The 20,320-nt window shown below is 43.2% G+C and overlaps 1 protein-coding gene across 1 annotated transcript; it reads left to right on the top strand.

The window, feature by feature from the left end:
• Positions 1 to 180: 180 nt before the first annotated feature.
• Positions 181 to 20,264, top strand: inpp4aa (inositol polyphosphate-4-phosphatase type I Aa). The gene is made up of 24 exons (XM_030429124.1): positions 181 to 315; positions 5,594 to 5,865; positions 5,974 to 6,018; positions 7,471 to 7,589; positions 7,680 to 7,796; positions 7,925 to 8,004; positions 8,098 to 8,215; positions 9,333 to 9,423; positions 9,532 to 9,679; positions 11,282 to 11,412; positions 12,264 to 12,368; positions 12,476 to 12,584; positions 12,678 to 12,692; positions 12,808 to 13,000; positions 13,479 to 13,760; positions 13,849 to 13,996; positions 14,306 to 14,338; positions 15,322 to 15,494; positions 15,653 to 15,776; positions 16,062 to 16,329; positions 17,011 to 17,108; positions 17,195 to 17,307; positions 17,390 to 17,544; positions 17,642 to 20,264. Exons 2-24 carry the CDS (start codon positions 5,766 to 5,768, stop codon positions 17,772 to 17,774), a joined length of 2,898 nt encoding a protein of 965 aa, XP_030284984.1. The 5' UTR covers positions 181 to 315; positions 5,594 to 5,765; the 3' UTR covers positions 17,775 to 20,264.
• Positions 20,265 to 20,320: the final 56 nt, after the last annotated feature.

Genomic DNA, 20,320 nt, shown 5'->3' with positions numbered 1-20,320 from the left:
ACCTGTTCGAGATTTAGTTTTTATTTTTACATTAATTTACTTTGATTCCTTTCCCTGCTTGCATAGCTTTCTATCGGCAGAACTGTTATTTTATTCATACATAGTTTACTCGTGCTTCTCCGTCCACGTGCAGTCAAACATCATGTGAGGATCCTCTGGCGCCCCCCGGCGGAGAGAGGAGGCGCTGCAGCCTGTGGCGGTATTACGTCTCGATGTGTCAGAGGGAGTCAGGGCGAGTCTCGACTGCAGACATCGTCGAGTGCACTGGCAGGATGCGCATCAATATGAGAAGAAACCCTCGCATTTCTCTGAACGGTATGAGATATTTACTCATTTATCTCTGTGAGTGTGTGTGTGAGTGAGTGTGTGTGTGTGTGTGAGTGAGTGTGTTTGTCTTCTGACGTGACATCATCTCTCGGGTTTCTTCGAGGGTGTGTGTCCACGGTGATGGATGCTGCCGTAAAGAGACGGAGAGCAGCTCGCAGCGGGATCAGAATAAGACATGTTTATGATCTCTGATGTCGACTCGTCTGCTGTGTTGTTTTTTTTTAATATATAGATATGTCATGTTTGTGTTGAGTTGCGCTGCACCAGCATGCAGCAGCCTCACTGGATGATCATCAGCAGATATCATGACGCAATATTTGTTATTGTCCGCCTTGGCAGTGAATAAACACGGATCCCTCTCTTAGGTATAGTGACTGTATTATTAGTCAGTGGTGCCATAAATAGATTTGCGTTGCACAGCTCTGGCCTATGTCGAGTTATTTCCTCGGAGACCCGGGCAGGCTGGTAAACAGGCAGGATGACACTCTGTCCATGTTGGTGTACAGGAGGCCAAGGAGGGTGATGGTGGTGTAGGACTATGTATGAGTACAACGTTACATATTTATTTTGTTCAGTACATATGACATCTCAAACCGGATGTGTTGTTGCTCGTGAAGTGAGGTGTCGCGCCACCGCAGGCCTCCCAGCTGCTCCCACAGAGGATTACATCTGATCCGCTGAATCACAGTTTTCACTCTTTTGAGTTTTATTTCTGTGCTTCATCTCTGACTGTCTCTATTTGTCATGTCTGTCCTCTGCAGCTGTGTGTGTGTGTGTGTGTGTGTGTGTGTGTGTGTGTGTGTGTGTGTGTGTGTTTGATTGTGGATTTTTGAGAACTAAATGGAGCTGAGCCTGCCCATCTGCCCAGTGCTGCTCAAGGATCCATGTACAGTTTAACTGTGCGTGTGATCTTGAGTTTATTTATCATCATCATCATCATCTTCACTATGCTCTCTGGGTAACAAGAGCTCCTTTAAGCGTGACGTTACTTCCTCTCTACGTTTGTGTACGTGTGTGTGTGTGTGTGGTTAACTCTTCTTCTGGGAATAAACCGGTTTGCATATCCTCCTCCTCTTTGATTAACTGGCTCTGAAGGCAATTTATGGATCAGCCTCTGTGGACTGAGTCAGCCATGTGAGAGACGTTTCTGCATCAACTCGGCGACTGTAGATCAGACTCAAGGGACAGCAGATGAGCTCAGGTCAGCTCTAAACCGAACAAGGATCAATAGATTGAAATGGAGAGGAACATCGGGGGTTACGTGGGGACACAGGAAAAGGGAGACAGAATTGATGACGGAGCAGAAGACGCAGGGGACGCATGAGGCTTTTGGGAGAGGTTTAAAGGGACGAGGAGGAGGTGAGTTGAGGAAGAGGACATTTGAGAGGGAGAGAGGCGCCGCAGTGCAGCCGGCTCCGACAGCATCTGCAGGAGGCCAGCTGTGTGCCGCCCGCCAGCCTCGCTAAATAACTGGGTCACTTTGTCTCCAGACTGCCCCAGAGGATGAGGAGGACCACCTGAATCCTCTCTGTCCTCTCGCCTTCTACACACCACTTGCTTACTGGCTGCACGTGTGCAATCCTCTCTTCTTTCTTCATTGAAGCCAGAAATCCAAAATATGTCTTTCACTGGCCTGTCGGGCCTTGGTGAGGTCAGAGGTCACATGCAGAGCAGCTGGTCATCGGTCAGGCTTTTGTTCAGCGGCACTTCATCAGTTTAATCAGATGCTTGCTGGTGTAAATCTGGAACAGCTCGATCAGAAAAGGAGCCCACGTCCCATTAAGCTGCAAGTAATAATGGTCTGTTAGTAACGGCTGAAAACCATACAGAAAATCAATCAGCAACTATTTTGGCTGATTTTAAAGCAAGAATAGAAACCGTTCTCTGTGAAAATGTGCTCTTTTTCACTGTTTCATACTTTTATATGTTTTTCTTGGTCAAGTGAAACAAGCGCTTTGAAGACATCACCTGGGTTTTTTGAGAAATTGTGAAAGGTATTTTATAGACCAACTGATAAACTGGTTAAACACTAAAAAGCGGATAGTCTTGCAGCAGTTTGAGATTTTCATGATATGATTAAATTCTCAGAAAATATTGCAGTTTCACTGTATCACAGAATACAGATATTTTACAGTGATAACTCATAGAACCAGTCACTATGACTCTTCAAATAATGAAAACAGGGCCGTGGAGGTGAGGAGGCTTTGTGGAACAAATGCAAAACCAGCATTACAAGTCCCACACTCACATGACACACTTGTATGTGTGTATGTGTAGATGTAGCATATGATATGTCTTGACTAAATAATGAAAAGTTTGTGCCGAGGTGAATTTTATGTGTGGGGAATTTCACTTTTCCTATGAGCAAACAAACAAGACAGTGTGGAGATCATCTTATCCATGTTTTAACATCCACATCACACTATACAACAGTATTAGTAACAAGTGTTTTCAGGATGGCTCTTGTCTTCCAAGAGAAACCACCATTACACACAACATGTAATAAATTAATGATTTTATACAGGGATATCCCTGCAGTGGTGGTTTTGACTCCTGGTTTTAAATTATAATCCAGAGTCCTCTTTGTCTCAGAACGAGACAAGACTGAGTAAAAATGTGCCTGATTCCAAGACGGGACAGAGACCCTGAAGTGAGCTTGAGACCAAACCTGATCTCAAGTACTACAACATTAACTACACGTTGTGAAACACGTATGCCTTGAACACTGTATATTGCTGCAGCCCCAAAGCAGATAAGTTGACCATTAAAACAGCCTTTCAGCTTTGATTTAGTTTATATGGACCACATTTAAATGCTTAATGGATTTATTCAAAAAAAAATGTAAAACACCCATTACTCTATTCCTAACAGGACGCCTTCAAATGTCCAAAATACACAAATATTCACATAATAATTACATCAAAACAACAGCACAGAAACAGCAAATTGTAATTATTTAGAAGCAGAGTTTGCCTGATAAATCATTTAAACACTTCAACAGGAAATTGCTGTTAATCAATTTACCATTCGCTGATCAATCCATTAACTGACAAATGGTTTCAGCACCACTCCTGGCGGTTTAGTCTCCATTCACGCGTGTCGCCGATGACTGTCAGACAGATGCAACGACGATGGCTCCCTGTGGCTTTGCATTAGATCCACTGTGGGTCTCCCTGAGAGCTTCCCACAATGCCCCAGGCATGGAGGAGAGCGGAGAGTATGGCATGTTATAAGACGGCTCCCACCGACAATGACTCCCACACAGCCTAATGAGGCAGAGCAGCCACGCTGTAATTGTCATCTGTTTTGGTCCCACATGAAGGTGCCAGAACAGAGATTAAACTGGCAGAGAGCATCAACACTCACACTCCTGATCCTGTATGTGTGACTATGCAGATGACGTTGAGTGTGTGTGTGTGCGCGCGCGCGCGAGTGTCACTGTGTTCGGAGTGTGACGTCGAAACATATTCACGTGTAAAAATAGACCTCCCTTGCTGCAGTCCTTACACATGAATGCACACATACAGTTGTTGTTCTTTCAGCGGTGTAAACAGAAAAACACACACAAGTCAAACAAAGTACCTGATATCCCCTCACTCCACCAGATCTGTGTGTATTTGGACAGAGAAGAGAAAGACATTTATTCCAGACGATCACTCCGAGCAAAGGAAAGTGGATGTTTGGACACACACGCACACACACACACACACACACACACACACACACACGCACGCACACATGCACACAGGTACTAGAAATGTTAACACAGTCTGGCATTCCACAGGACATGTAAACATTTAGCTCTTAGGACCATTTGAAGCAGCTTTCAGCTCAGGTTAGGTCACTCGCCACATCCTTTTTCTTTTGTTCTTTTCCTCACACACCATTCCTCCGTTTCGTGTTTCTTCCTCTGTGTCCGTCCTCTTCACTGTCCTGTGGATCGTGTTTGTGCTTAGTTGTGCTTTGCTCAAGCTAAATCAGTGCACTGACAGCCTGATTGTCTTGCTGCTGATTCTCACTCTTACATCAGTGTTTCCTCTTATAGCCAGTGTGTGCCACACTTGGCACACAGCCAGCTTCCTGTTCTCTTGCTGGCGAATGTAATGTTGGCAGGCGCAGTGTCAGCGAGGTGACAGCACGGGCAGCATTATCAGCCTTGTCTTCACAAAATGAGACATAGCAAACTAGTGTGTCATTACACCACAAGTACCCACTGAGAGCGCTGGAATTATAATTGTTTGATGGTAACAGCCGTGTACGCCTCAAGTGGTTGTGGTTAAAGTGATAGCTTAAGTGCATGATCTCTTTTAGAACATGTTTGGTATAAGTAATTGTTTATGTCACTTAAAATTGCTTTCGTTGTGTTCTCTATATTAGATCTTGGATATGGAGAGTGTATTTTATGTGTCCTTGGTGATTTTAAGGGCTGCCTTGCCTTATATGTGATACTGCTTATTGTGGGCTGGTTTGAAACTGAAAACCTTTTTTTTTATTCTGTCAGGTCAAGTTGACTCGTCACCAAAACGGTGACGAGTCAACTTCGACCTGACAGGAAAAAAAAAAGTGTTCAGTTTAGATGTTTTTGTTCTGTCTAAGAGAAAAGTCATGCAAAAAAGCAGAGTGAACAACCCGTGCTATTCATCATTTGTTAAACCGAACACTTGGTCATGTTTCTGAACCCTTAAAGCAACAGCATGACAGTTATTTGTGCCCATGAATGACCTGGTTATCTGGAATAGATTGGCTTTGTTTACTACGATAACGGTGAGACATTTACCTCACTATCTATCTGCCTGTGCATGTGTGTTTGACATCAGTCCGTATGAAAGAAGAGCCAAAGTTATAAAAATGACACCAGAAAAGCACAAATAGCATCAGGAGATAGAAGGTGAGGATCCAGTCTGCTTGCAGTGCTTGTGTATCGCATCACACAGCTGTGTGAAAAGTCGCACTTTTCCCCACAGAATCTATTTCCACTGCCTGCATTAGCATATTATCAGAGGGGAGCGAGGGGAGACGAGCGCTGACAGAAAACTACGCAACCTTCCATCGATGTTCATCTCAGAATTGAGCTTCATAGCCAGACAAGTAGCCAACTTACACATTAGTTATCCATTGATTTTAATCTTGTGTACAAGTGCAGCAAGAAGCTTCCTAATTTTGACTATTTTTTTCTGAGCTCCATCAAGTCAGATGTCCAGTCAGTCACAACTGTTTCCATGGGGACAGCAGATGATCAATTTGTTCTCTTTTGTCTGTCTTTCAGTCTTATCGTCGACAAACGTCTGACAGCTCGGATCAGCACACAAGGGAAACCAGCGCACGCACATCTCAGATAACTGACGTGACAGGCGAGTCTTTGCTTCGAGTCAGCTCGACATCGCTCTGCTCTTCCGCCTTTTTTTAAATTCTTCAATCGGCTCCGACGTGAACACACCATGTCTGGGAAGGAGCGCAGCCCCCGCCATCGGCCATGGTCCGTCTACCGGGCCAACACGTTTGATCTCTCAGCTGAGATGATGGGGCTGGCTCTCTCAGGTAACTAAGTAACTGCTGCCATGGTAACCCGTTTGCTTCATTGATGATGACATGGCAGGGCGTTTTTAAAAGAAAGATCTCCCCCTCCTCTTTCTCTCAATTCTACAGGCAACAGTCAGGATCCAGACGAGCCTGTGCTGGAGTTCAGCGTGGGTAAGCTCAGGAAAAGTCCAAAGATACACATGTTGAACGCTGAATATGGACAGACTGTGTGTGTCATGAACACCAATAGGCCTAATGAGTCTAAAATCATTGATCATTAACGCATCTCATAAACAGATCCAATCCTGTTAACTACACTGGCTACACAGGCTGCTTTGTCTGTGTATCCAAGCCTGAGGGAATATATTCATGTCCCTCTTTACTCCAGAAACTATTAAAAACACATAAGTGAGCCTCACTGTTACATGGCCGACATGTCCCTTCAATATGATAAACGCGGTCACTGTTTATTTTGAGTCTGTTCTACATACACCTGCTGCAGCAGAAACTCAGCTCTGCACCAAATGTGTATTACTCCGCAGCTGAAAATAGTCCCCAGCAATTTTTATTTCAGCTTGTGAAATGTCTGAAAAAAACTGTGGTGCCCTGCTGTTTACTGACTTGACTTTTTTTTTTTAAAGCAGCTAAAAGAAACGTTCATTATGTGTTGATTCTGGCGACCCATGTGGACGAAAGCATGTTAAGCAGCACCGTGTGTCTAAAGACGTGGCTCCGGCTAGCTTGTGCATTTGTTGTGAAAGCGAGGCAAGACATTTCTAAATCGATTTTTTGTTTTTTTAAACATAGTTGATTGCAGGATTCACAGCGATGTTAGCCTATGCATGTAGCCTACAGCTAGCAGATTTGAAACTGTTTAAAACCAATTTAAACACTCTTTGTGTTACATTTAACTCCACATTTTAAGAACTAAAAAACTATATATTTGTGACCCATTTTAGATATTTACATCTGTAGAAGGATGAAATGGGCTAATAGTAGGGAAGTTTGAAAGGGTTTGACTGAAGCATTGTTGGTTTTGGTTGGTATTCCCTGAGATTTGTTGACAACAAACAATATAGAATAATAATAATAGAGTATTAATATCACGCAACTCTTATGGTTTTGTTTTTTATTTCCCACAGCTTTAATGCTATAGTTCACTTTTGTCAGTCAGACACAGAAGAATATCAACTAGCTGGGGAACAAAAAAGTAAAGTGGAGCATTTATCAGCTAAAAATCCTGATGTCTTCCCTGAAACCAGAAACAAAACTCAAAATGGATGTTAATGTTCCTCAGTGTCTATAAATAGGCAACTGTTTGTTAACAGTTTGACAACTTATACAGTGACAATGTTGTGCCTACGGCTTGTTCAGCGGCCTACAGTTGGTCAAAAATAATTTGCTGCTGCTTTAAAGGGCGAAGGATGATGGATGATGGGTCTTTTAAGGGACTGGTTAAATAGGCTTGTTCAACCTTAGAGCACGACTGTAAACAACTGCCCTGTTTGCAGCAACTCAAAAATACTGTATTAAAACATCCCTCCCCTGGCCGAGGATTAGTGACCATCCCACCATTAAGTCCCACAGTTTGTAATCTCCTCCTGTGCTTTTATGTCACCACAGCCTGCAGTGAGCTGGTTACTCCCTCTCTGGAACGTAAACCAACCAGCTTCGTCGCCGTCAGCTGCACCACTCCGCCCCAGGCCTTCTGGACCAAGCACGCTCAGACCGAAATCATAGAGGTATACCGCTGCTCATTTGCCCTTTCTTCCTGCCTTCTGCTGGAGACAAAATGATCTCACCTCCCTCGCTCCGTCTCTCTCTGTCTTCAGGGCACCAGTAACCCTATCTTCCTGAGCAGCGTAGCGTTCTTTCAGGACTCTCTGATCACTCAGCAGACTCAGGTCAAGCTTTCTGTCTACGATGTAAAGGACCGCGCGCAGGGCACGGTAACCCCCCAGCTCAAGAATCACTTCACTCCACTGTCTTCAAATTTCCTAATAGGAATAGATAAAAGTCTGCACTATCTGGGTGAAATCCACTAAATCCTCTGGCCTTGTGTGCTTTCATTCGACAGATGTACATGCTTGGTTCGTCCATGTTTTCTGTGAAGGAGCTGCTGCAGGACAAACACCACAGGCTGCACCTGACTCTCAGGTAACAGGCAGACACTGTGCCTTTTTTTCTGCCACTGCGTTCTCTGATGCCGGTTCAGGGGTGTTTGATTTACTTGATGTCACCGTGTTTCAGGTCAGCGGAGAGCGAGCGCGTCGGGAACATCACTGTCATCGCCTGGCAGATAGAGGAAAAGCGAGAACAGAGAGCTCCCGTTGCAAGATTACAGAGAGGAGACACTGTTAATGGGAGGGTGAGCGAACAGGGCTCGGATACTTACATGTGCAACACATTCCTTTCTCATACAAGTATAAGAAGAACTGAAAGGATTAGTCGATTTATTGAGAAATGCTTCAACATTCTTTTGTGCCAGCCTCTCAATTGTGAGGATTGTCTGCTAATTCTGTAGGTTTTTGACCACTGGTTGGACAAAACAAGCAGTTTGATGACATCACCTATGGCTTTTGAAAACTGTGGTGGCTGTGACTGCAACGTGACTTAGCTGATATGAGACTGAACACTGAAATTAACCCTGAATGCTGGAAAATAAACTACAGTTATAAAGAATAACTTTACTATATCCAATTTTCCTATATTTATTTGGGCCATTGGCTCCATGACACCAGCTGGCTTGCGTTTTGCAAATTACTCCATCAGCTAACATTGCAGCTTTACGCAACGTTGCATAGAACTGATGATGTTGCTTTGTCATGTCAGTTGCTATTTTGCTAGCCTGATCCGTGCTGATCAGAACATAGCATTAAGGATAACATCAGCTAATTCATCCAGACTACCGGGGCTGGGAGTCTGGACTCAAAGAGTAACTTGCTATGCCAATAGCTAGCTAGCAGTTTGTCTACGTTATCAAGCAAGCTGACATTAACTATTATAAGCCAAATAAAACTACAATATGACAATATATTTAACATTTGTTGCCGCTAGCTTGTTAGCTTTTTCTTTGCCTTGGACTTGTGGGTTGTGCCGGGTGTTTGTCAGCGTTAGCAGACAATTTGCTAAGCTAACATTAGCTGGTGCCATAAACGTCACTGCCTTTGGATTTGCCCAGAAAAACTATCCCGAGGCTGTTAAAGGCAACCATGAAGTTATTATTTGTGACTAAATTGTTACAAATTCTTACATATAACTAACACACCTCTCATCAAGAAAATGATTTGCTGAATGATTAATAATTAATAATCTTAACTATAAAACTTACAGCCATAGGAAATGTATTGAGCCTCATGGCTTTGTCTGACTGAGTATGTCTGCCCTCGGCCTATTTCCTGTTGTCCTGTTTGAACACAGATCGATGAATGAGAAGTTCAACACACTTGGATGGATTTCTTTAATCTGATTTATGTTTGTGTCAGATGGTTCTCCCTGTTGATGAAAGCCTGACTGAATCCATGGGCATTAAATCCAAGTCTTCATCTCTGTGTAAAGACCCACTGCTAAAGGCTGGTGAGTGTAACTAAATATCATCCTCCTGTACTCTATGTCTGTGTGAGAGCTCAGTAACAAGGGACCTCTGGATGCACGGCTGTGATACTATGTTTCGGTCTGCTTCAGTGTTTGGGGGCGTCATGTCTCGAACGTACCGGTTCCCCACCACAGACGGCAACCACCTTCGGATCCTGGAGCAGATGGCGGAGAGCGCGCTGTCCCTGCATATTCCTCGCCAGTTTGTCAAACTGCTACTGGAGGAAGATGCCGTCAGGTAATTGTGTTGATATTGTTTGCTCACCAGCTTGTTGTAGATGATACGATCTGGATATAGGAGCAGCCGGTTGTTGCGGTGTAGGGGTTCTCAATCTTTTTTGGCTTTAGAAGCTTTAAGGATAAGCGCTATCTCCCTTTTTCTCTTTGGACTGCAGGACTTGACTCTGATCTTCAGACAATATCCAACTTGTCTCTTTGCCTTGTATAGCCTTTAGTATTTTCCCATTTCTTGTCTTTGATTTCTAATCCCCTGCTCTGTCGTTTACCAATGGAAACAATAGTTAAAATTGAAGGTGTAAAAGGATATAATACAACAAGAACGATGGCGAACCATCAAGCTTTGTTTGTGCTGCTGTTGAAAAAACTCCTTCAGCCAAGTCGCTGCATCATTCCAAGCCCCTAGGAAGAGCGTGAGGCTTTGAAGCCAGTTTTTGTTAGCCCAAACAGTGTAATTCCAAGATCACGTGATGCACTAGGGCCCATAAAGACTTTTGTCTATAAGCTAACATTGTGAAAGAAGCAGCTGTAAAACGATGGATAATTTTCACAACTCTTGCAAAATTAATCATCTCACTCTCATAAGTTAAGCCATTAAGTCCAATAAGCTTTTGAAAGTCTAGAAGATCTGCAAGATTAATTCATTTTATCTCTATTCAATTTAGCTGCGTGCTAAACCAGAAGTTAGGCTCAGCCAGTAGTGTGCACGTCCTATGGGTCCCACAATTTTACATCTAGGAAGGTGAGCCATTTTGCCTTCAAAACGCCACTGAGCAGCTTTTATAGGAATTAACAGGGCTCCGTCTCAACACTGTGTCCAGATTTAATACAACAACCTTTTGCACCATTTCTGTGGTGTGACGGCTCACCGTTCAATAGAGGAAAGCGTTTGTGCCCGAGCTCGTGGTGTTATTCTGTGGAACATTGTGGTGTTATTCTGTGGTTATTAATCGCAAAGTGACACCGCCCCCTACTGTCCTGGCATGCATACTACAGCATTTTCAATGATTTTTGTGGATCCGTGTGCACAAGTATCGTGTTCACAACATTGTCGTATGACTTGAATCTTGACCACAACTTTGCAATCTATTACAGTTTGCGTATGAGCTGTGAGCAGTTATACCAAAGACTGATGTTTCTCCAGGATATTTTCATTGGAATAGTTTTAGCAGCCTGAAGAGACATAACCAGCCATGTTTTTAAAAAAAATAATTCCCTATCTTATTGATGTTGCAACCCCTCAGATCTCCACTGCAGCCTCATTTGCCTTTGTGCATCTGCTGACTGAAACAGCTTTTCATGTCTCCCCTGTACAATTTAAACTGAAATGTGTGTGTGCATTGTGTGATATATCTCAGCTGTATATTCTGTATGCACACTGTTATGGCATCGTCATTATTCAGTCAGAGAAACATCATCACTACGACTCCCCGCTGTTGCCGTTCTTACTAATGGTTTCCTTTAATGCGCTTGATTTGGACCTGCTCAGCTGTTGTGTTTACTGCATAATTTAACAAGCTGCACTAACTGCAGTGAGGCTGTGAGATCATCAGAGCACCAGCTGGATGTCCTGATCGTTAATGTGTTTGCGTTTGATGTGCAGAGTGTGCGAGCTGGAGGAACTGGGGGAGCTGTCTCCGTGTTGGGAGAACCTCAGGAGGCAGATCATCACTCAGTATCAGACCATCATCCTCACCTACCAGGAGACCATAAGTGACCTGCACGAATACAAAGGTTAGGACCACAATCTATTTTCTTTATAATTCTAAAGGAGAAAGGAAACAGATTTTATTGATTAATAACCGAAAGCAAGCATTTACAAACTTTGAAGTCTCTTAACGAAAAATATGTTTTTAAAGGGATAGTCCACCCCTAAATCAAAAGTAAACGTTTACGTCTCACCTGTAGAGCTATTTATCCCTCTACATTGGTTTGGTATGACTTGCTGAGTTTTGGAGATATTAAGAGTAGATATGTCTGCCTTCCCTTGAATATAATGGAGCTAAATGGCACTCCGTTTGTGGTGCTTAAAGTGCCCAAACAAATCCATCTGAAAAACTCAACAGCAGTGTTTCTTCCCAGAAACCATGACGCAGTTTACTCAATATAGTCCACTGACCTTGTTGTGAGAAGTTTCATGTAGGAACTATTTTCTTTCTGTGTCAACACGCGGAACAAAGTGTGCATCTGCTCATAGACTGAGCTAACTAAGTTAACTGGAGGATGGCGTTAATGTTTACATCCTGTGCTGTCACAAGCAGGAGCCTCTCATCCAAAAGTAGATGCACTTCCTTCAATGTGGTAAGAAGGTGCAGTGTGGTTGAAAGACGTTCCTGCATTGAGCTTAACTCCGGCTTGGGACTACAAATCGAGTATCTCAGCCTCTGCAGCATAAATCCCTGTCCCTCACAGTATTGTCAATTCTATAGAAGTGCAACACAAAATTGTTAAGCACCTTTTTAGGCTAAAACATTTTTTTTAATATATTTTTTAAATGTGTGTCATCTTTTTTCATATATTTGCATGTAAAATATGACATGGAATGCCTATTGTATTGTTCATTGCTTGTTTCTGCTCCCTGCCAGGTCCTTCATTCAAGTCCAGTACCTTGAAAGCTGAGAGGAAGTTGGAGTTCATTCCTACTAACCTGCACATTCAGAGGATGAGAGTACAGGGAGAGTCCGGCTATGGTAGGGAATCTGCCTGTTTGCATTAACACATGTATGTGTCCAAGGTTTCATCAGTGTTGTTTATTCAGAATCGTATGTCTTCCTCTTTATTCCTGTCCCTCAAAAAGACCGGACATACGATGTCGTGACTATCGGTGCTCCTGCTGCACATCATCAAGGCTTTAAAGGCTGCGGCCTCCGAAAACTGCTGCACAAGCTCGAAGAAGCCCGGAAACAGTGAGTAAAGCAGATAATACAGGATTCTTGTGCTATGGGTCTCACGCTGGTGTGATTAATTGATTCTTTTTGTCCTTTTTTTTACTCAATCAGCACTGTGGAGGACAGGTGAGATTACTTGAGGTGTATAACAGGTGTCTTTTGTGTCTTTTTGTCATCGCCGTGTTCCTCAATGTATCCTCTCTTTTATGTCTTTGTCTTTCACACACACATCTACCCACAGCCAAAGCTCTGCCGGCCCTGGCTCCAAAGCGATGGCGTACCAGCCTCAGGATGTCGTGAAAGCGAAGGAGCTGATCGCTCAGATTAACACTCTGAAGACACAGGTGTGTTACTACACTGAGCGACTGTCTCGAGCCGCCAAGGACCGCTCAGCCAACGCTCTGGAGAGAACCCTTACCATCCTCACAGAGAAGGTGAGAGCGCTCTCAGAGGACCTGGAGGGTATCGATCAAGTACTGTGTTTTTTATTCTCTCCTCTGTTTAATCTCCGTCTGGCTTTGACTGACTCCTCGACCTCTCCTGGCAGTCGAGTGCAGCAAGAAAAAGACCGATAAAACAACGTATATTCTCATTAGACTTACTGAAAGCAAACCAGAATACATATTGTTTTAATTTTTAATAGATTTTTGGTCCCACTTAAATGTAATTGTTTGTTGCTGGCATCTTAGTAGACCAGTGAAATATACAGTTGTGTTGAAAAACTGGCAAAAAAAAAGTTTTAATCTAACACAGCATAGACGAGATAACATGGTTAAAACCTTTTTTGCCTTATTTTTAATGTCACGGTTATGAACTTTAAAGAGCACCTTTAATGCCCCCGGTCCCTGTTAATTTAATGACTACAATATAACCACACACTCTCCCCGCCCTCCCTCTCCTCCCCTCCTGCAGACTCGTCAGCTGGTGACCGTGTGCGACTCCAAGCTGCTCACCTCGGCCATCCTCGCCCTGGCAGCCGCCCGCCCAGAGTTCATTAAGCAAGGCACCCCGTCCCCGTCCTCCTCCTCCCTCTCGCCCTCCTCTCGTTCCCCGTCACGCTCCCCCTCCCGCCACCCCGCCTCCCCGTCTCGTGCCGCCACCTCGCCTTCTCGCCATGCAGCTCCTCCGGATGGCAGCGACGGGAGTAAAAACAAGCGCTCCTCCTTCCAGGCAGATTTGCACGAGGAGGAGTGGGTAAGAGAGGAGTCCAATCTGCCTCTTTTGTGTCTGTGTTTTTTAAAAATCTTTTTTTAATGTTAACTCCGTTTGTGTTTGTGTGCAGGAGAAGGTTTGGCTGAACGTTGATAAGAGCCTGGAGTGTGTGATCCAGAGGGTGGACAGGCTGCTGCAGCGAGACAAAATCCAGAGCGACAGCAGCTCAGAGGACGTCTTCCTGCTCGCCAACGAGGAGCCGGGCAACACTAAGAAAGGTGCCGACGGACAGAGAGAAATTGCTGTACGGCATGTGATTGAAGCACCATCATGCATCAGAGTATTGAGTGATCTCACTGCTGATCACATCATCCTCACATCCACCACGTCATCAGCTGTTGCCTTCGTCATTCTCTCACCAGGCTCCTGCATGCTTTACACATCCCCTCATCTGTAGATCATTCAAGTTATCGAGTTAACTGCTTTGTCATTGCTTGAGGTTATAAATCTGAAAGGTAATGTTGAGTCAAAAGTAGAAATGGTATTCTGCTCTTACCGAAACGTCCTTTACGCTCTCTCACTCGCAGATATCAGCCCAGAGGTGGAAAAGACGTCCCCAGGTGAGAACAATAGTTTCGTAGCAAATCATTCGATCATGTGTGCTAGAAGGAGGATTAAACACAAATGACCACTACATTATAAGTAATTACATGTATTCATGCAATTGAATTATTATTTGAAGCTGTTTTTTTGTTTTTTTTTAACTACCGCACAATTTATTAGCTATGTGAAAAACAAAAAACCTTAACAATAGGACCAACTGTAATAACACTTTGTGTAATGCATTTAAAAAAACATATCTAAGAATATGTAAATGTTTTGAACCTGACTTTAAATGATTTGTTCATTGAAAGAGGAGGACGATTTAGTGGCAATCTATGTGAGAATGAATGTTTTTGAATCAAATAATTGAGTTTCAAAATCAAAACAAAGAGACGAAGTTCACCAAACCATGAAGCTGAACTCCACATAAGGATGCTTGATATTCAGAGAAGATCACAGGAAGTCAGTATGTCGATATTTGTCTCTGAAATACTCTTTAAAAGAGGTTCAACAGGCTGTGCAGTCGTCACATTCTCTAGACATCTGAATACAAGAATAATATAATGGTGTGAAAAAATTGATGACGTGACAGCTGCTTAATTGGATAAAATTGGTTAGTACAGGTAGAGATTATTAGTGTAGGGAAATTATAGTAGCGGGGAAGTATATTTGTGTAAATCATGGCATGTGTTAGCCAAAAATATTATGATCAATCAATCGATAAATGTTATTTCGACATTTTTGTACATTGGATTTCAATCATTTTAAATACTTTATAGCATTTTTTTATGGTTACAAGGTACATTTATTATCATTTTTTAAAATGATTTTAGAAAATGGAGTGTTGATGATGAATTGGAGTTTCACAGCCTTAGGAATTTAACTGCAGATGCACTTTGAGTGTTCAGTATCTGACCTGCATGCACTCTGTGTGTGTGTGTGTGTGTGTGTGTGTGTGTGTGTGTGTGTGTGTGTGTGTTTTTAACCTGTGTGTCTGCAGGTGAGTGGAGCGACGCCCTGTACCCTGTCCTCACCACACTTACTGACTGTGCGTCCCTGATGAGCGACAAAGCCAAGAAGGCCATGGTGTTTCTGCTGATGCAGGACTCTGCCCCCACCATCGCCATGAGCCTCACCCTGCAGTACCGCCGCGACGTCGTCTTCTGCCAGACGGTCGGTCAACTTCTGCCCACCTTCTAGCTTGTCTGTCTTTCATGCATCTACAGTATAGTTTTTTATAGAGAATTACTTGTCATTACACTGTACGCATAAAATGCTTTGGAAACAAGACCGTTCCTCACTGTGTTGTTGTGGTTTGTGTTGCTTTACAGCTGACGGCGTTGATCTGCGGCTTCATCATCAAGCTGAGGAACAGTCTCTGTGACTCAGGCTTCCTCCGGCAGCTCCACACCATCGGCTTGCTGGTGCAGTACGAGGGCCTGCTCAGCACCTACGGTAACCTGTGTGTGAGGATGTGTGTGAGTGTTTGTGTACATGTTATTTAGAGTTAGGTTAAGTGTATCACCAACAAAGCCCTAAGAGAGTGCATACCTCCACTTAAGATGATACTTTGCAACCCAAATTTCCCAACAATTGGGACACTGTATGAAACAGAATTCAAATCTGAAAGAAATCACTTGCAAATAAAATGTGTTTTTTGACTACAATTTTAAGAAGTGTTCCTGTGAAGTTAATACTGACTTGTTTAACACCTCTGTGTTGACTGCTTGACTCCTAAAGGAGAGGAGCTTGCCATGTTGGAGGATATGAGTGTCGGAGTAATGGACCTCAGAAATGTCACCTTTAAAGTGACCCAGGCGACTTCGGGTTTTGCCCCGGACATGCTGCCGGTGATCACAGGAAACAGAACCGGCTTTAACGTCAGGGTCCCGATGCCCGGGGTGCTGTTTGACACGCTGCCAAGAGAGATCCAGAACGGGATGCTCCTGCGCGTGCAGCCCGTCCTGTTCAACGTGGGGATCAACGAACAGCAGACTCTGGCTGAGAAGTGAGTCACTGAGATCAGACGGCAGGAAAAGGTTGAGGGCTTCAGGACAGAAAAGAAATAGAAAGGAGAAAAGGCACACCAGGGGAAAAGGTCAATTTAGATTGGATAGGTTCATTTTAGTTTAGTTTAAAAAAACATTTTAAATTGTTCTCAAAAACAACATATAACCACATCTAGTTTCTACTTTCTGTTACATTCTTAAATCTATTTTATATCTTTGTTCTTTTACCAAGTAACAAAGAGGAGTTAACTTAATTGACCGAGATGCGTTCGAAGAAGAAAGAAATCAGGTTGTATAAATGTTGGCATGATGCATCTATTAAACTAGCGTATGTCTTTTAGAGTTAAAGGGTTTATGTAGAGGGTCCTTGTGTTTTAAAAAAAATATAATAAATCCCTCCCACCACACTGAGGAGTTATAACCAAGCCTTCAAAAATTACAAACAAACGTTGCGAGATGTAAAAAACAAAAAACAAATGATGGCATAAGTTTAGTCTGAAGGTCAGCCAAACAGAGTATGTTATACATTTGTTGAGGATTGGATAAAATATGTTCCAATAGACTGTCATAGCATGGGAGATAGCGCCACGTAACAGTCAAAAACTTGGAACGATGTGTCTTTTTACAAAAATGTGTGAGAAGAAGCTCTGATAACTCTGAGACTGTACACGTGTGTCCAGGTTTGGAGACACGTCACTACAGGAGGTGATCAACATGGAGAGCATGACGCGCCTCAGCTCGTACTACGACCAGTTTAAAGAAGTCCTGCCAGACGACTGTGAGTTTACATGCGAACATATATTAATCAGAAGGAAGAGTATGTCCTTTTTGTATTTAACTCCCTCTTCTCTGTTCTCTCCTCAGGCCTGCCTCGCACCCGCAGTACCACCAGTCTGCCCGAGCTGTTCAAACTCCTGAGCCAGAACGTCAACGCCAAGAAAAGCAAGAACGTGGAGATTTTGTGGCAAGCAGCCGAGGTAGACTCGCTTCTTGTGTCGTCTCTGTGCAGCCCCCACACATTTTTAGAAGCTCTAACCGCTTTTTCTCCAATTCCTAAAGGCATGTCGGCGTCTGAACGGGGTGCGTTTCACCAGCTGTAAGAGCGCCAAGGACCGCACGGCCATGTCTCTGACCCTGGAGCAGTGTCAGATCCTGCAGCAGGAGCACGCCCTTGCTCCGCAGGTCTTCTACCAGGCCCTGGACTGTATGCGCAGGTCAGCTGATAATGCTAAAAGAGTTTATCGCCCGTGCTTCAAAAGCTCATTTAAAAAATGCCCAAAAAAATGATACAAGGTTTCTGTTCGTCAACAGTGAGGGCTGCAGGAGGGAGAACACCATGAAGAACGTTGGATGTCGTAAATACGCATTTAACTCTCTCCAACTCAAGGCCTTCCCCAAACAGTATCGCCCTCCAGAGGGGACGTACGGGAAGGTCGAGACCTAAGCGGATTCCTCGAACAGGAAGAGACCAAAAGACTGAAGGAGATAATGATGATGAGCACCACACAAACAAAAATACCAACACAAACTGGAACAACAGCCCTTTGTTTTGTGCTTAGTCACTGTTAAGATGATTCATGTCCAAGTGCCAGTGCTACTCTAGTTTGTTTTATAGCGGTTCCCCCCTCTCCCCCAGTAGGATTAGAGTCACACACGGCCACTTCACAGCCAAGATCAGTATCAATATGGCTTTCGGTCTTACATTGTAGCCGGTGTGCAGACAACACTGTTGGCTCCAGTCCCAGTTGTAGCATCAGGAAGTGTAAGACTGAGTCATTTACCCTGTGTCCCTAGAAATAAGATGTGCAGATGTGTCAGTCTGTAGAAAGATGATGTCGGACAGGTATTTGTAACCTTGCTGCGTTCAGTTGAATTAATCAGTTTGTTCATTTAAAGTTCATTTATTTGCCAATCTACAACAGGAGGATGCACGATGGAATGCAAGTTGTAGTGCTACGCATGAAGATTAAAGGGTAAGGCTGTCAATGTTTTTTTAATTGTGAACAAATCCCCCCGCAAAGACCAAGACCACCAGTTGCTGAGTAGCCAAAGCCTGATATAGCTTATATATCCATCAGTACACTCTGTTGTTATCCAAAAACTATTAAAGCACACCTGTAGTATACAATGAGTCAAGCTGTCATACACTATGCTTCTGCTGTAAAAATTGCTTGCGCATCAAATGTGTATTAAGCCGCCACTGAAAGTAGTCCTCCACGAATGTGCTGTTTGCTCAAGTTTGAGTCGCATTTGTCATCAACTACGGTGCCCAGCTGTTTCAAGAAATTAGAAAAAAAGAATACTTTTAAAATCAATTCAACTATGTATTATAAAGATGTATATGTTCATGGGGAACAAATGGGCTTCAGGCTGACAGGGTAGGTGGGGAAGACAGAAACCAGAAGAAAGACACACTAACAAATTGTTGGTTTTGGTCCTTTCATGGGATTTGTTGACAGTAATAAACAACAAAGAATCCTTTTCCTTTGAGACGACACGAGGCATTAACTGTATATGTTTTCATCGTGTATGGTCAATAGATTGTTAGCAGTCGGATGATTCTGATGACACGTCAAATCCAGATGGAGGGCGGAAGTGAAAATCAGAGTTAAGTTGAAGAGATGGAGGGAATCCAGTTTGTCTTTGTTGCTACACATTGTAAAGCAAAGTCAAGTCAGTTTTATTTTAAAATCTTGAAATCACAATCACGTTGCCACGTTGACTTCAGACGCACACACTCCTGGTCTACATATCTACAACATCACTACGTTATGTATCACAAATCACTTCCTGCCCGCCATCTGAAGTTCGCGCCATAGCAACGGAATGACGTGACATCCTATGCAGACCAGCTATTTTCCTGCAAGAGGTGACAAATGTACTCTGAGGGTAAAAGCAGCAAGCAAGCGTGTGATTGTGCTGTCTGTGGATAGCAAAGCGTGAAAGTCTTGCTGCCGTCTGGAGCTGCCCACATGTGAAGTTGGAATGTCAAAACAAATGTCTCTGCCTGTTGAGATGCTTCTCTGGACCTCTGCTCTGCAAAATGACAGCTGTTAAAGTCAAAGCACTTATTTTGTTCATTTAAGTGCTTTTCACCTGTTGTCTGTCTCCCTCCCACTGTCTCAGCCTCTTCTCATCTCTCCTCTTCGATCACATTAATAATCAGCAACACACCACTCTCTACAACAAGCACAGATCCTTAAGAGGTACACATCTGACACTACTCTGTGGTATTTAATGTAATTTCTGTTGTTCTTCTGATGTTACACTGGAAGCATCGATGGGGAGCTGGTTCACAACTGATGGGCTCTAGAAGCGGTGCATCACATTATTCTTTCATTCTAACATATCGTCTGATATTTAGGACTTCTCTGCAGGTTGTATGCAGCACCATAGTGGCACGATAGCCCTTCAACCTTGGGTTTTTATTTATTAAAAGTGTATGTTTTACAGCACTCCGTTTAATTATGCAGAACTCTGTGATCAAAATTGCATATAAACTAAATTAATTCAACTTGCATGAAGACTTGAAAAAAAAAAGTATGCTTTTTACCATAGCGGTTGTATACGGTTGCAATTGAGCACTTGATAGATGTTTTTAAACCGATATGAAATAATGCATATTGCATTATTACACCGACCGTCAACAACACCTCTTCTGTTGTCTGTTTATCAGCTCCAATGTACCTTATTGTACAAAACTTACAGAGACAGTGGATTTTATTTTGACACTGTTATTTTGCTTACAGTTATTTCTGTTGATATGGCTTCCAAATGCTGTTATAGTTTTATCCATTGTTATCGAGTAAGTTATGACCTTGTTCTGATCAGTTGTATATGCACTAATGTTGGACTGGGGAGCCTGGAGATGCCTGCACCCCCACAGAGAAAGGAAGACAAAACTGGATGATGAATAAAGGCTTGTCAATGCCAAGCAGGTGTGACTGAGTAACTTAATTGAGATATCATGGTTTGTGAATTGAGCAACAA

Source organism: Sparus aurata, chromosome 9 (assembly GCF_900880675.1).
Source record: "Sparus aurata chromosome 9, fSpaAur1.1, whole genome shotgun sequence".
Lineage (NCBI taxonomy): Eukaryota > Metazoa > Chordata > Actinopteri > Spariformes > Sparidae > Sparus > Sparus aurata.
Note: the sequence above shows the minus strand (reverse complement) of the source record. Positions and strands in the feature narration are given on the sequence as shown.